The sequence below is a fragment of the Mustela putorius genome, unplaced genomic scaffold, assembly GCF_011764305.1.
Source record: "Mustela putorius furo isolate JIRA1106 unplaced genomic scaffold, ASM1176430v1.1 tig00003863_pilon_pilon_pilon, whole genome shotgun sequence".
Taxonomy (NCBI): Eukaryota; Metazoa; Chordata; class Mammalia; order Carnivora; family Mustelidae; genus Mustela; species Mustela putorius.
In genome coordinates this window covers 26093044-26109611 of record NW_025422015.1, presented here as the reverse complement: position 1 = coordinate 26109611, position 16568 = coordinate 26093044, and the positions used below count along the sequence as shown (strand labels likewise).

The following is a 16568-nucleotide window of genomic DNA, read 5'->3' as shown; positions in this document are numbered from 1 at the left end:
AGTCTGAGTCCATCATTTTCTCTTTTCTAGGGTAGTTTTCAGGATTTTTCTTTTCTCTGTCCTTCCCCACCTCTACTTTTTAAAATTAACATATAACGTGTTATTTGCTCCAGGGATACCGGTCATCAGGCTTACACATTTCACAGCACTCACCATAGCACATACCCTTCCCAATGTCCATAACCCAGCCATCCTATCCCTATCCCCTCAACCCCCAATAACCCTCAGTTTGTTTTGTGAGATTAAGAGTCTCTTATGGTTTGTCTCCCTCCCGATCCCATCTTGTTTCATTTTTTTCCTCCCTACTCCCCACAACTCCCTGCCCTGCCTCTCAAAATCTTCATATCAGAGAGATCATATGATAATTCTTTGTCTGACTTAGTTATTTCACTCAGCATAATACCCTCTAGTTCCATTCACGTTGTTGCAAAAGGCAAGATTTCATGTTTGATGGCTTCATAGTATTCCACGGTATATGTATACCACATCTTCTTTATCCATTCATCTTTGATGAACATCTAGGTTCTTTCCATAGTTTGGCTATTGTGGACATTGCTGCTATATACATTCGGGTGCACGGGCCCCTTAGGATCACTACATTTGTATCTTTAGAGTAAATACCCAGCAGTGCAATTGCTGGGTTACAGGGTAGCTCTATTTTCAAGTTTTTGAGGAACTTCCATACTGTTTTCCAAAGTGGCTGCACCAGCTTGCATTCCCACCAACAGTGTAGGAGCGTTCCCCTTTCTCTGAATCCTCACCAACATCTGTCGTTTCCTGACTTGTTAACTTCATTCATTCTGGCTGCCCACTCCCATTTCTGAGTGATGTGGAATAAGATAGAAAGTGGAATAAAGGAATGAGTGTTCTAAGTACCTCCTAAATCACATTTTGGAATCTTGAGTTCAAAGCCAATGTAAGAAACCATATTATAATTACTCTTAAAATATGGGGCACCTGGATGGTTCAGTCAGTTAAGCATCTGCTTTTGACTCAGGTCATGATTCCAGGGGCCTGGGATCAAGACTGCGAGCCTGCATGGGATTCCCTGCTCAGTGCGGAATCTGCTTCTACCTCTCCCTCTGCCCCTCCCCTATCTCCCCAACCCCTGATTGTGCACTCTCTCAAATAAATAAATAAAATATTTTTAAAAAGGTCTGCATAAGTGAACCTTTATTAATTTGACATATATAGTTGACATATATAGGAATTATTACTGTTTTCCAAAAAGTATCCAAATAAAAGTTAAAAAAAATAAAAGTAGTTTACAAAGGTAACTTAGAATAACAAAGTTACCAGTTCTCATTAGTGCTCAGATAGGTGAAACGTGACAACTATATTCTCTATGCCAAGCCTGTTATGTTGTAGGCAGAATGCCCCCACAGATGTCCACGGCCTAATCCCTGGAACATGTGCATCACGTGTACTTCACATAAGAAGAGACTTTGCGGATGTAATAAAGTTTTACATACATTAAAATAGGGAGGTTATCTGAGTGAGCCCAACTTATCCACATGAGCTCTTAAAAGCAGAGAACTTTCTCCAACTGGAGTTACAGAGATGCAGCAGAAAGGTAAATGAGGAAAAACTCATCCCACCATTGTTGTAGGGGGCCACATGGAAAACATGACAAGGAATGCAGGTATCTCCTAGGAGCAAATACTGGTTCCCAGCTGATAGTAAGCAAGGAAAACAGGGACCTCAGTCCTACAAATGCATAGCGTTGAAATCTGCCAGTTGTAATCAGGATGAGCCTGGAAGTGGTTTTCCCTGAATCTCCAAGGCCCAGTTCAGCTGACATACTGATTTTGGCCTTTTGTGAGCAGGGTTAGAGAAACCAGTTGAGCCCAGCTGGACTTCAGACCTATACATTTGTGAGATAAACTGATGTTTTAAGCCACTACGATTTGTGGCAATTTGTTATGGCTGCAATAGAAAATTTATACTCAAATAAGTATTTTCTTAATTTATATTTCATTCTAAATATTTTAATTAGTCAAGATAGATTAAAAAATTAGAAGCGAATTATTTTATCACAGTTCTAGCTTTTTATTTCCTCACATCAATTTTATCACTAAAAGGAAAACATAATGTTTGGATGACTAGATTCTGAGCACTGAGGAATGCCAATTTTGAATTCATAAGTTAGTGTTTTGCTTTTAAAAATGTTTTTATTTTTTATATTTTTTAAGATTTTATTTATTTATTTGACAGAGAGAGAGAGAGATCACAGGTAGGAAGAGAGCAGGCAAAAAGAGAAGGGGAAGCAGGCTCCCTGCTGAGCAGAGAGCCAGACTCGGGGCTCGATCCCAGCACCCTGAGATCATGACCGGAGAGGAAAGCAGAGGCTTAACCCACTGAGCCACCCAGGTGCCCCTTAAAAATGTTCTTAAAATGCCATTTTCTCTAAGAATGTTTTATATGAAAATTATGACTCAACCGAATGCAATTTAATATAAGGGTCTATATAGGCCAAGCAGACCTGGGTGTTTCTGAACTATTCCAAAATATTAATTCATTATGTGTATGATCAGCTGGTGTTTACAGGGTTTGGGGACAGGAAGAATGCTACAGGAGCTCATTTCTTTGGAATATTCGTATTCAGTGTATCTCTCATCTTCTGAAATAGTTTTCCCATGGGTAATGGAAGAGCAGCAGAAATGAAAATCCTAGTTGAGTGAATTCCAGCCAATTCTCCAGTGTAAGAAAGTTAAACAAGCTTAAAAAGGGCCAACATATATCCTTAAGGAAAAAACTTATCTTTTTAGTGGAATGCAATGAAAGCTTTTGGTGTTCTTTTGGGAATAAGCATATATTTTTAGAATAATTAAAGCAATTTGTCACAGAAGGTAACTGACAAGGTACTGATAAACTTGGGGGAAAGATCACCTAGCGTAACTTGTATTGACTTATCCCTTCCTTGTAACTGTGGCTAGTGAGGTAGTTCAGTATGCATACTGAACTACCTCACTAGCCACAGTTACAAGGGTAGGTAGGTTAAAAAGGGCTGAACAGCCGAAGACAGTGCTTTTCAAACTTCTATTAGGAAGGATCAGTTATCAACTGATCAACTGTGAATCAATAATTTTATAAAATACAGTAAAACTATATTACTATAAAAATGAAATAAAATCCCAAGACATAAAAGTTCTTGAATGTCAGTGTCTAGTACATATAGGTGCTAAATGTATGTTTAATGAGTGATTCAACTAATTTAATATGAGAGCCTATATATACCAAGTAGTTGACCCACAAATGAACATGTCTTCATTGGGAAGGTGAATGTATCTGGTATATTATTAGATCTGATGAAAGCAAGCACAGTCAGACATCTCACAACCAATAACATACATATTTTATGAGACCCTAGGATACATGACACTCCTTTCACTTAGAGAATGAAATAGCAAGCAAGGAAAATTAGAAGTACTAAAAGACTAAGTAGTCTCTGATTATTTTTCCTGTGATTTTGCCTTTTGTCCTAAACCCTAACTACCGAAACACAGATCAGGAATGACTATGAAGAACAATGCAAAAGTCTAATTAAATGCTTACAGATGAACAAAGGGCTCTACATTAAAGATATCCAGAGGGTATCTATAAAGTTTAATTTGTACTTACTTTTATGTGGAGGATTTTTAAGTGTAATAATGTGCATTCACATATAGCTTAGAATATTCTTTAAATATATTAAATTATATATTTATGTAATATTTAAATATATTCATAAGTATATATTTAAATTATATATAAGTACCTGTATTTCAGGTTTAAGTGAGAAAAGTATTTAATCCTTTCACACATAGAACATTCTATATTTAGTCTCACGTTGTCCATAAAGCCAATGACCACTTCCTCTTCACAGAATCGAATGTAGTATCCCAATGCAATCTGCACTGATAACAGCAGAGGGCACTGTCATATGAAATGACCACTTTTCACTGTATGTAAGATTTCCTCCTCAGTTAAGAACTACTAGTTTTCAAAGAGGTTAGGATCTTTAAAAATTGTCTTATACACCAATACTACTTTAATATACATATTTATGTGAATACAAAGTGATATATTTCAATTGATAAATTGGAACCTCAGTCATAAATTATAAAAAAAGAAGAAAAATAATTTAATACTTTGAATGAATAAACTTAGTGGATCTCTCATACCATTTCTATTACTATATGATGCCATTTATATAGAGTTCAAAAAGAAGAAAAATAGAACATATCAGTTACAGGATAATTTCCTTTCTTAGCAAATAAGGAAAGTAAGAACTACTTTCATTAGGAAAAAAATTAATTCTCATAAAATTTAGGGTAACAGTTTCCCCTAGATGGAAATGAGAGGGCTGTTACTTAGAAGGGGTTTATAGGCAACTTCAGGATTCCTGACAATACTCCCATTCTTGATCCATATCATGGTAGCAGGTTCCCAATTTGTAACAGGTCACTAAACTCAACATTTATGTTTTATATATAGAAACGCCAAATATTTTAAGGCCTTACCAAAACCACTTCAGTAGTCAGAAAAATATACAAAAAAGGTAATCATAAAATGAATAGTATAAGAGGCGCCTAGGTGGCTCAGTGCGTTAAAGCCTCTGCCTTCGGCTCAAGTCATAATCCCAGGGTCCTGAGATTGAGGCCTGCAACAGGCTCTCTGCTCAGCAGGGAGCCCGCTTCCTCTGTCTCTGCCTGCCTCTCTATCTACTTGTGATCTCTGTCAAATAAATAAATAAAATCTTTAAATATAAAGACAATTTTTAAAGATCCTAACCTCTTTGAAAACTAGTAGTTCCTAACTGAGGAGGAAATCTTACATACAGTGAAAAGTGGTCATTTCATACATACATTTCATATTAAAAAAATAGTATACATGTAGAAAAACCTACTTTGAAAACAGGGGTTCTAAACCAGGGGCCCATGGATGAGATTTCATGCAAAGTTTCCTAAGATAGGGTTCTTAGCTTTCACTACATTCTCAGAAAACTGGAAGAACATTCTCAAAAAACTAGTTGCAATGTGAAAATATCATCTGGATATAATATAGGTCCAGCTATCTTATACGTAACTGAGTTCCAAATGAAAAAGAATAAAACATATCCAACATAGAAGACTTTCGGGCTAAGGAAATCATTATCTTCATTCATGAAGTTAAAAATTCTGATGTGCTTAAATGCATAATAATTTGTGAAGTTATAATATGTGGAAGCAAAATGTACAACAATAGCATTAGGACAGAAGGAAATAAGGAATATACTATAGTGTTCTTGTATTTTATGAAAAATAGCATAATATTATTGGAAGGTGGGCTGTGATAAGTTTAAAATGCATCATATTAACTCTAAACCAACGAGTAAAAAAAAATCTATAGATATATGCATATTTGTTTGTGTATGTATATAAAATGAGAAAATATTTTTCAGTATTTTAGAAATATTTATTTTTCTATATATGCCAGACACTACAATTCCAGAAATTTGTATATTTTGGTTTTCTGTTTCATTTTTTTAGAAATATATTCTTATTTTATATATATGTACATACACACACATATGTGTATAGTACATATACACACAAACATATATTTATATATAGGCATACCTCATTTTATTGTGCTTTGCTTTATTGCACTCTGCAGATATTGTGATTTTACAAATTGAAGCTTGAGAGCAAACCTGCCATCCAGCAAGCCTATCAGCTCTGTTTTTCTGATAGGTCTGCTGCCTTCATCTCTCCTTGTTGCATTGTGATAATTCTTATAATATTTCAAACTTTTTCATCATTATTATATTTGTTATAGTAATCTGTGATCAGTGATTTGTGATGTTACTATTGTAACTGTTTTGAGGTACCATGAGCCATGCCCATATTAAGACCACAAACTTAACTGATAAATGTTGTGTGATCTGACTGATCCACCCACTGGTCATTCCCCATCTCTCTCCTCCTCTTGGGCCTCCCTATTCTTTAACAGAAAAACTGAAATTAGGCCAATTAACAGTCCTGAAATGGCCTCAAAGTGTTCAAGTGAAAGGAAGAGTCTCATGTTTCATTTTAAACCAAAAGCTAGAAATGATTAAGCTTACTAAGAAAAGCATGTCAAAATCTGAGGTAAGATGAAGGCTAGGCTTCTTATACCAGTTAGCCAACTTGTGAATGCAAAGAAAAAGTTCTTAAAAGGAAATTAAAAGTGCTACTCCACTGAAAACACAAATGATAAGACAGCAAAGCAGCCTTATTGTTGATACAAAGTTTCAGTAGTCAGGACAGAGATCAAACCAATACAACATTCCCTTAAATCTAAGCCTAATCCAAAGCAAGGGTCTAACTCTCTTCAACTCTAGGACAGCTGAGAGAGGGGGGAAGCTGCAGAGGAAAAGTCTAAAAAAGCTAGCAACGACTGGCTCATGAGGTTTAAGGAAAGAAGGGATCTTTATAGCATAAAAGTGCAAGATGAAGCATCAAGCACTGAGGTAGAAGCTATAGCAAGTTAGAAGATCTAGCTAAGATAATTAATGAAGGTGGCTACACTAAACACATTTTCAATGTAGATGAAATAGCCTTCTACTGGAAGAAGATGCCATGTAGGACTTTCATAGCTAGAGAGCTTCAAGGCTTCAAAGGACAGGCTGACTGACTTGTTAGAGGCTAATGTAGCTGGTGACTCTAAGTTGAAGCCAATGTTCATTTACCATTCCAAAAATCTTAGAGGCCTTAAGAATTATGCTAAATCTACTAAATGTACTCTGTCTATGCTCTGCAAATGAAGCAACAAAGCCTGACTGATGGCACATCTGTTTACGACACAATTTAATCAATATTTCAAAACCCACTGTTGAAATCTACTACTCTGAAAAAAGATTCCTCTCAAAATATTACTGCTCACTGATAAATGGAGCTGGTCACCCAAGAGCTCAGACAAAGATATATGGGATTAATGTTGTCTTCAAACCTATAACACAACATCCATCTACAGCCTATGGATCAAGATATTATTTTGACTTTCAAGTCTTATTATTTAAGAAATACCAAAGTCTAGAGCTGCCATAAATAGTGATGCCTCTGATAGGTCATGACAAAGTAAACTGAAAACCTGGAAAGCATTCTCCACTCTAGATGCCATAAAGAACATTCATGATCCATGGGAAGAGGTCAAAATGTCAACATCAACAGGAGTTTGGAAAAAGTTGACTTTGGAGAGATTCAAGATTCCAGTGGAGAAAGTAACTGCAATTGTGGTGGGATTAGCAAGAGAACTAGAATTGGAAGTGGAGCCTAAAGATATGACAGAACTGCTGCAATCTCATGATCAATGATGAATAGATAAGGAGTTGCTTCTTACAGATGACCAGAGAAAACAGTTTCTGAGGGGTGTCTGGGTAGCTCAGTTGGTTAAGTATCTGCCTTCAGCTCAAGTCATGATCCAGGGTCCTGGGATTGAGCCCTGCGTTCGGCTCCCTGCTCAGCAGGAGTCTGTTTCTCCTCTGCCCCTCCCCTCCAGGTTGCCCTCTTTCTCGCTCTCAAATAATTGAAGAAAATCTTAAAAAAAAAAAAAAAAAGAAAGAAAGAAAGAAGGAAAAGAGAATGTTTTTTGGATTGGAATCTACCCTTTGTGAAGAGGCTGTAAAGATAGCTGAAATGACAACAAAGGACTCAGAGTATCACACAAACTTAGTTGATAAAGCAGTGGCAGGGTTGGAGAGGACTGACTCCAATTTTAAAGAAGTTCTATTGTAGGTAAAATCATCTATCAAACAGCCTTGCACGCCAAAGAGAATTAATTCATAAAAAGAAGAGTGAAGTGATGTGGTAAATTTGATTGTAGTCTTATTTTAAGAAACTGCCACAACCACAGAAAAAGCATTGCTTTTTTCATTAATCTAAAATATATTTGAGGTGCGCCTGGGTGGCTCAGTGGGTTAAGCTGCTGCCTTCAGCTCAGGTCATGATCTCAGGGTGCTGGGATCGAGTCCTGCATCAGGCTCTCTGCTCGGCGGGGAGCCTGCTTCCCTCTGTCTCTCTCTGTCTGCCTCTCCATCTACTTGTGATTTCTCTCTGTCAAATAAATAAATAAATAAAATCTTTAAAATATATTTGAAATAAGTAACTCAAAGTACACGTAACAGTAGTCAAATATCTCACAGTAAATGTCAAGAGCTGCCTAAGATCTCTCTCCTTTACCAGCCCCATCTTCAGCCTGGATTACTGCTATGGTGTCCTTTGGTTCTATAAGTACAACAAAACTGATTTGGGTATTGACTAGAGTCATGTGCATGTGATTTTTTTCTACAGTGTGTGAGGAAAAATGATTTTTTCAAGGAGTAAGTCATTATTGGAGCTACTGAATACACTCCCAGAATTATTATGGCTAGAATTCAGGATGTCCGTTGTACAGGCAAACATTTTCAGGGGCATAGACCAGATTCAAATGAAGTAAGTTCATAAATGCAGTTGGCCTTTTAGGTTTAATCTCTTCCTTGGCTTTTGAATATACTTTTAATATTAATTTATAATTTATATTGTAAATTGTATTCATATATACTTTAGATTTAATATACTTTTAAATTCATACAAAAGCCCAGTTTTCACTTAATGAAATACTCTTGTATTGGCAGAAGTGATCTATATCCCTTAAATATGAAGATTAGTTATCTAAAGAGGACCACAGCATTTTGTTTTGACTAGGCAGGAGATGACTCCATTCAAAAGTGGTTATCAAAGAGAACTGTTTCCAAGGCTTTAAGCCTGTCTCATGCCTTCTCTTATCTTCTAGGAAAGCCTACTGACTTACAGTTTTACACTCAATGCATTTTGATTATTTATTAAATGAATCCTGGTTTCCTGACTGGTCAGAAAACATTAAACTCATGAAAGCTTGATGCTTGTTAAAATTAAAGTACAAAAAGGAAGACCTAGATTATTTTATTTTGTGTGGCATTTTATTAAATCACATTTAAAACTGTTGTACCATAACTCAAACTTTGAAAATGTGTAACTAACATTTTATCCTGTTAGTTCTAGTAATTCAAGTTTTTTTATAGCTCAAAGGAACAATCTTGACAAAGAAAATTAAAATTTCAGTACAAATTATTGACCAATATAATATCTCCAGAGATAAAATTATATCCTTCTACATATATTGAGGGAGAGCTATATATTAAAAACATGAGACAGATGCTTATTTATATCTTTAACTATTACCACAAAATTTATAAAAAACATACTGAGTAGTAAGCTTTTCTGAAAGAAAGGAATGTGAAAGGATGATTTTAGAATACTTTTAGTCATTAAATATTACCTTAAAAACAAAATAAAAGCATAAACAAATCTCAACTAAAATCCCTGAATACTCAAACAACTAAAGCAGTATCAGAGATATAGGTCTGAGTGCAAATTTAGATTCAGCCTTTGACTACTTTTTTAAAGCTTTCTTATGTGCTAAAGCAATAGTTTTGAGTAACTAAAGATACATTAATTCCATTTTAGCTGCAAAAGCATTTTATATTTGTTTTGATTACAAAATTATTGTATGTCATCTTGGCTCTGGCGCTCTGATACGTTGCCCTTTTTTTAATGTACTGGGATGAGTTTCAATAATCTGTTTAATTCTCACTTTCATACATATAGCAGAAGAAAAGCATTTAAATGATGCTCCATTTTTACCTTCAATTTTATAAGTCTGTTCATTTTTTAACACATATGACACAATATATTGCACCATCTAAATTAAGATTTTTTTCAAGCATCAAATTCTAATAATCAATAATCAGTTCTTCTTCCTTATTCTTTAAATACCTCAAAAATACATTAACATATATGTGTGCATATAGCTATATATTATAAATGTATTTATACACATAAGTATATGTATATATAAATGTATACCTGCATATGAAATGAAAATCAGGATTTAAAATACTACATAAACTCAGTTGATAAAGCTGTGGCAGAGTTTGAGAGGACTGACTCCAATTTTGAAAAAAGTTCTGTGGGTAAAATGCTATCAAGCTACAGATATAGTGAAGAGAAGGGGCACCTGCATCCCAGTGTTCATAGCAGCAATGTCCACAATAGCTAAACTGTAGAAGGAGTCGAGATGCCCTTCAACAGATGACTGGATAAAGAAGATACGGGATATATATCTATATATGTATAGATATATATATATACACACACACAATGGAATATTACTCAGCCATCAGAAAGAATGAATACCTACCATTCAAATCAACATGGATGGAATTGGAGGGGATTAAGCTAAGTGAAATAAGTCAAGCAGAGAAAGACAATTATCATATGGTTTCACCTACATGTGGAACATAAGGAATAGCACAGAAGACCATAGGGGAAGGGAGTGAAAACTGAAGTGGGGGATATTAGAGAGGGACACAAACCATGAGAGACTATGGATTTGGGGAAACAAACTGTGGGTCTAAGAGGGGAGGGAGGTGGGGGGTAGCCAGGTGATAGGTATTAAGGAGGGCTTGTTTTGTGATGAGAACTGGGTGTTATACACAACTAATGAATCACTGAACACTACATCAAAAACTAATGATGTACAATATGATGGCTAACTGAACTAACCAACTAAATAAATAAATAAACGGCACTGTTTCCTCAAAAAAAAAAAAAAATGCTATCAAACAGCATCGCATACTACAGAGAAATTGTTCATGAAAGAGAAAGTCCGTCAATGAAGTGAGCTTCACTGTTGTCTTATTTTAAGAAACTGCCACAGCCACCCCAACCTTCAGCCGATCACCACCCTACTCATTCATCCAATATCAACACTGAGGCAAAACCCTCCACCAGTGAAAAGATCACAACTCACTTAAGTTCAGATGATGGTTAGCCGTTTTTTAGCCATAAAATACTTTTTAATTAAGGTATGTACATTGTTTTTTCAGACATATTGCACACAACGGACTACAAAATAATGTAAATATAACTTTTACATGTACTGGGAAATGAAAAATTCATTTGACTAGCTTTACTGCAATATTTGTTTTATTGTGATAGATGGAACCAAACCTGTAGTATCTCTAAGGTGTGCCTGTATATAGTAATATATGTAATAAATACATAAAAATATATGTTAATATACATAACAAATTCACACTACTATTTAAATATTTGTTTATATATAAATGTATTACTAGAAAAAAATATATTTTTATATATAACACAAACAGGTATAGTCAATATTAGAGATAAAATGAGATCATAAAAAATAATCTAGAAAGAGGCAGGAAGAAAAAGTAAGAAAGAATAAACAATAGATGGGACAAACAGAAAACAAAGACTAAGATAACAGGTTTAAACCCTATTATATCAATAACAAAGAATATAAATGGTATAAGCACTCCAATTAAAAGGCAGAGATTATGAGACTGGAAAAAAAAGCAACACCCAAATATGTACCATCTACTAACTAGAATTACCTTTAAAAAATACAGCATAGGTTAAAATGAAAGGACAGAAAAAGATATACCACAGAAATATTAGTCATAAGAAAGCTGGATGACTATATAAACAATAGATTCCTGATTAGACCCTGGATTAGAAAAAAGACAGTATGACAACTGAAAAAATTTGAATAAGGTCTTTCAATTAGTTAAAAGTTCTGTAACAAACAATATTAATTTCTTGATTTGATAATTATACTGTGGTTATGTATGATATTAACATTTGGGGAAATGAGTGAAAGGTTTATAGGAATTATTTGTGTAAATTCTACAAGTTTTTCATAATTCCATAATTAATACAAATGGAAAAGCTAAAAACATTTTTTTAAAAAGCTCTGCTCTTCAAAAGACACAAAATAAAAAGGCTGAATGTACACAATACTTATATTCGACAAAAAAAGTTACATATTTGACTTAACATAAAACGACTTTTATCCATAATACATAATAATATGTAATATGCATAGAAAGGCATACCACTGAGCAACAAAATGAACAAACCACTGATATATGGAATAACACATATGAATCTCGAACACAAATTGTAGTATATCCACACAACAAAAAACTTCTCAACATTAAAAAGGAATGAGGTAGTGATGCATGGTACAACACTGACACATCTCAAAATAATTACACTGAATGAAAGAAGCCAGAAACACACACACAAATATATACTGAATGAATCTATTTATAAAAGAAAAAGCTAAAAATAAACCAAAAAACCAAATTAAAAAAAATTTTTTTTCTTTTTTATTTGACAGAGAGAGATCACAAATCGGCAGAGAGACAGGCAGAGAGAAGGGAAGCAGGCTTTCTGCCGAGCAAAGAGCCCAATGTGGGGCTTGATCCCAGGACCCTGGGATCACGACCTGAGTCAAAGGCAGAGGCTTTAACTCACTGAGCCACCCAGGCGCACTCCCCCCCCCACCAAATCTTATTTAGAGTGAAAAAGTGATCAGTGTTTGCCTTGGATTACGGTGGGAATTGCTTGGGCAACAGTATATGCAAACATGTGGAGTTGATAAAAATGTTCTATATCTTGATTGTGGAGGTGGTTACACAGTACAGAATGTAAATTATACTATGATAAAAGTGATTTAAGACTTGTTAAAATGAAGGCTAGAAGAGAGAAGTCTTTGATTAAGTAATATACACCTTTAAGCATTCTTAAGTTTTTCTCTTTCTTTTTCATGGGTATCTTTTATTATAGCACCATGACTATTTTCATAGCATTTTAGTACAGTGCATAGATTACAAGATTTAGCTTATATACTTTGATAATCTGAACTTTGAAAAACATGAAAGTTTGTGATTCAAAGAAACAGAGCTGAAAGGGAATGAAAATGGTGAATTAATCAGCTATTTTTCTTCTAGTCTACTACCCTACATGCCAGAAAGGAATGGCTTTCTCTTTAGTATCTGAAAGGGAGAGTCAGAATTTTAAACACTGAAAGTCCCCTCTTAATGTATGTTCCAACATTCTCCTTCCAGGCTCAAGTGTATGATGAATAGGAAAAAAGAAGTGAGGCCAGGATTAGCCTTAACGTTGAAAATCATCTCCAGTGAAAGGAGAATTAATAAGTTTAAAACTATACCAGGTCACCTGTGTGGCTCAGTTAGTTAAACACCCATCTCTTGATTTTGGCTCAGGTCATGATCTCAGGGTTCTGGGATCAAGCCCCACTTTGTGTAGCCTGCCTGAGATTCTCTCTCTCCCTCTCCATCTGCCCCCCCAAATTGTGTGCTCTCCCTCTCTCCAAAAAATAAAATAAAAATGTTTAAAACTATGCCAAAATATTACCACACTGACATTTCTGTAGAAGTCTAGGAGTCGTAAGGTAATCTTAAGACTCTAATCAATATCATGTGTGCATCAGTGTGTACCCTGGTTAAGTGTTATGCTAAGTATCTACATATCCATGAGATCATTCACATTTATAAACATTTAGCAGAGATTATTTCTATTTTATAAAGATATTGAGACTTAGATAGTTATTTAAAGTCATATACCATCGGGAGGGAGACAAACCATAAAAGACTCAATCTCACAAAACAAACTGAGGGTTGCTGGGGCGTGGGAGGGTAGGGATAGGGTGGCTGGGTTATGGACATTGGGGAGGGTATGTGCTACAGTGAGTGCTGTGAAGTGTGTAAGCCTGATGATTCACAGACCTATACCCGGGGCAAATAATATATTATATGTTAATAAAAATAATAAAAATTTAAAAAAAAAGTCAAATACAGTTGACACATGAACAGTATGGGGTTTAGGGGCACTTAGCATCCATGCAGTCAAAATCTGCATAGAACTTTTGACTTCCCAAAACTTAACTACTAACAGCCTACTGTCAACCAAAAGCCTTACTGATAACATAAACAGCAAATTAACACATATTTTTTATGTTACATGTATTATGTACTGTATTCTTACAATAAAGTAAGTCAGAGGGGAAAAAAATTGTTATTAAGAAAACTATAAGGAAGAGAGGCTCCTGGTTAAGCATCTGACTCTTGATTTTGGCTCAGGTCATGATCTCAGTGTCCTGGGATCAAGCCCTGCTTCAGGCTCTGCACTTAGTGTAGAGTCTGCTTGGGATGCTCTCTCTCCCTCTCCCTCTGCCCATACCTTTGGTCATTCTCTCCTTCTCTCTCCAAAATAAATTAAATCTTAAAAAATAAGAAAGAAAGAAAGAAAGAAACCATAAGGAAGAGAAAATACATTTATAATACTTTACTGTATTCATATGGAGGGGAAGGGGTGGGAGGATGGGGGAGGATGGGGTAACTTGGTGATGGACACTGGGGAGGGCATGTGTTGTAATGAGTACTAGATATTATGTAAGACTGATGCATCACAGACCTGTGCCTCTGAAACAAATAATATATGTCAATTAACTGAATTTAAATTAAAAAAAATTGATAAGAAGAAAATAGTCACTAACTGATCATCCTGTTTAAGAATATAATTAATATTTATATTCCAGCAAAAAATAAGTTTGAGCATGTTGATTATATTTGTGGAGAGAGTAAAGCGATTTTCACCTTACCTGAAATCACATGCTGTAGTAACTTCTGCTCCTCCACCCAATGCCCGACCTTGAATCAGCGCAACACTTATTAAAGGGAGTCTGTTTGTTGAAGGAAGAAAGGAAAAAATGGATGTTAATATTTTTCCTTTCTATATTAACTTACAAATATTACTCTAAAAAAACTTGAGATGCAGTAGAAACAAAATTATTGAACTGTGTTCACAATAACAAACATACCTCAAAGGATAGCGGAACCCTGTGTGTATCATGAGGAATAACAGTGTAATTCTTAAGATATAATAATTCATACTAAATGTTATGTAAGTTTATCAAACTACCTCCCTGAATCATTATTTTTAAACTATTAACTCTATTTTTATATATTGAATATAGATAAAATATATAAAGTATATAAGTACCATATGAAATATATACCTTATATATATTTTTATATATTACTAACTGCATTTTTAACTATATATTGTAACTTTCTCCTAAATAAATGAATGTTTTTTATGTAATATACAGCTCCTACAACTCCTCAGGCACTGACAATCAAGAATAATTCAATGTGATCTTATCTTACTCCATTTTCATTGATGTCAAGATAGATGGTAAAATTAAGGCTACGTCCAAAGGGAGGAAATGTGGCAGAGAAGACTAAGCTCCAAACTGTGTTATTATAAAGATTCCTACCAAATGCATTTTTTATTACCTATTGAAATGATCAATAAACTAAAACTATATAAAGGAATAGGTCTGTGGTAAAAATAAATCTCTTCACCTTTCCTGTATGCAAAGACCCACTTTGGAGAAGTGTGTGAGTATTACAAGGTAAATCCATATGCTTTGAAAGTATGGAATATTTTGTAGGTTCTAACTAAATGCAAAGCTGCACACCTAAAGTAATGGAAAATATATTAACACATTCTGCTTCCAAATAAAAGGGATCAAAAAACTTTAAGATTTATATAAGAAAAAGTCAAGTTAGGGAAAGGAAGGTGAAGAGGAACTAAAGCAATGAAGAAAAGTATTTTAGAATAATGTTTTGATTCCATTATTCATTCTAGTCTCTCACATATGAAGAGCACCAAAAATAGAGTGAAGGTCAACTAGCCAATTAGTAAGTATGCTAAATAATATGGAATCTTAGTTTTTATAATTTTATAAGCTCTTTAGGAAAAGTGCTATGTCAAAATTTTTTTTATCTCTCCCTTCTCTTATCTTTAAATACTTATGCATACTTCACTAATATTTAATTAAATGACTATTCTAGGTAGCACAAATAGATAGTTCATCATTAAAATAAATATAATTTGAAAAGTGGGTATTTTTTAACTGGTGTAAAACAGAACAATGAAGAGCTCTTTTTGTTTTTTTTAAATTTCATATTTTAAAAAGAAGATACATTACCTCATCAATCTTGTTAAGGTGTTCTGCATGAACATACATAAGACCAGTCCATCCTTTAAAAAAGAATACGCATAAACACAAAGTATAAGTGTATTATATAAGAAATTTTTCACTTTTTTTCAGGATTTAGAAAGAAATGAAGCCAAAAATATAACCAACTTTTTTTAAAATGAGGTTTTCACTTAAAACTCTTTGATGCTGTCAGAAATGCAAATGATGCAGTATTAGATTTTGTTGCCCTCTTAGGACCCCTTGAGCTCAGCTCTACCTGAGGTTATTAGCAAAGACTTTCGCATGTGAGTCAGATCACATACAGCAGAAGAGTGTGAAGTTCTACTCAGGGTAAGTGGGAGAAAGAGACATAAGATATACCCATTTATTATCCCAAATTCTGATTCCCTAAGAATATAAAAATATGAAAAACAAATTTCTTAAAAGTAAAGTTGACCCTTGAACAACACAGGTTTCAATGGCATGGATTCACTTACATGTGGACTTTTTATAGTACAGGACTGTGAATGTGGTGAATGTGTGAATGTGTATTTTCTTCCTTATGATTTTCTTAATAACGTTTTTTCTGTAGCTTACTTTATTGTAAGACTATAGTATATAATATATATAACATGCAAAATATGTGTTAATCAACTGCTTATGTTATT

The 16568-nt window shown here is 34.4% G+C and overlaps 1 protein-coding gene across 1 annotated transcript in view; it reads right to left on the bottom strand.

Moving 5' to 3' along the window:
• The window catches only part of ECHDC1 (ethylmalonyl-CoA decarboxylase 1), a 66698-nt gene that overhangs the window by 17022 nt on the left and 33108 nt on the right, over positions 1 to 16568 (bottom strand). The window contains 2 exon segments of the mRNA XM_004740165.3: positions 14515 to 14595; positions 15910 to 15962. Coding sequence (XP_004740222.1) covers positions 14515 to 14595; positions 15910 to 15962 — 134 coding nt within the window.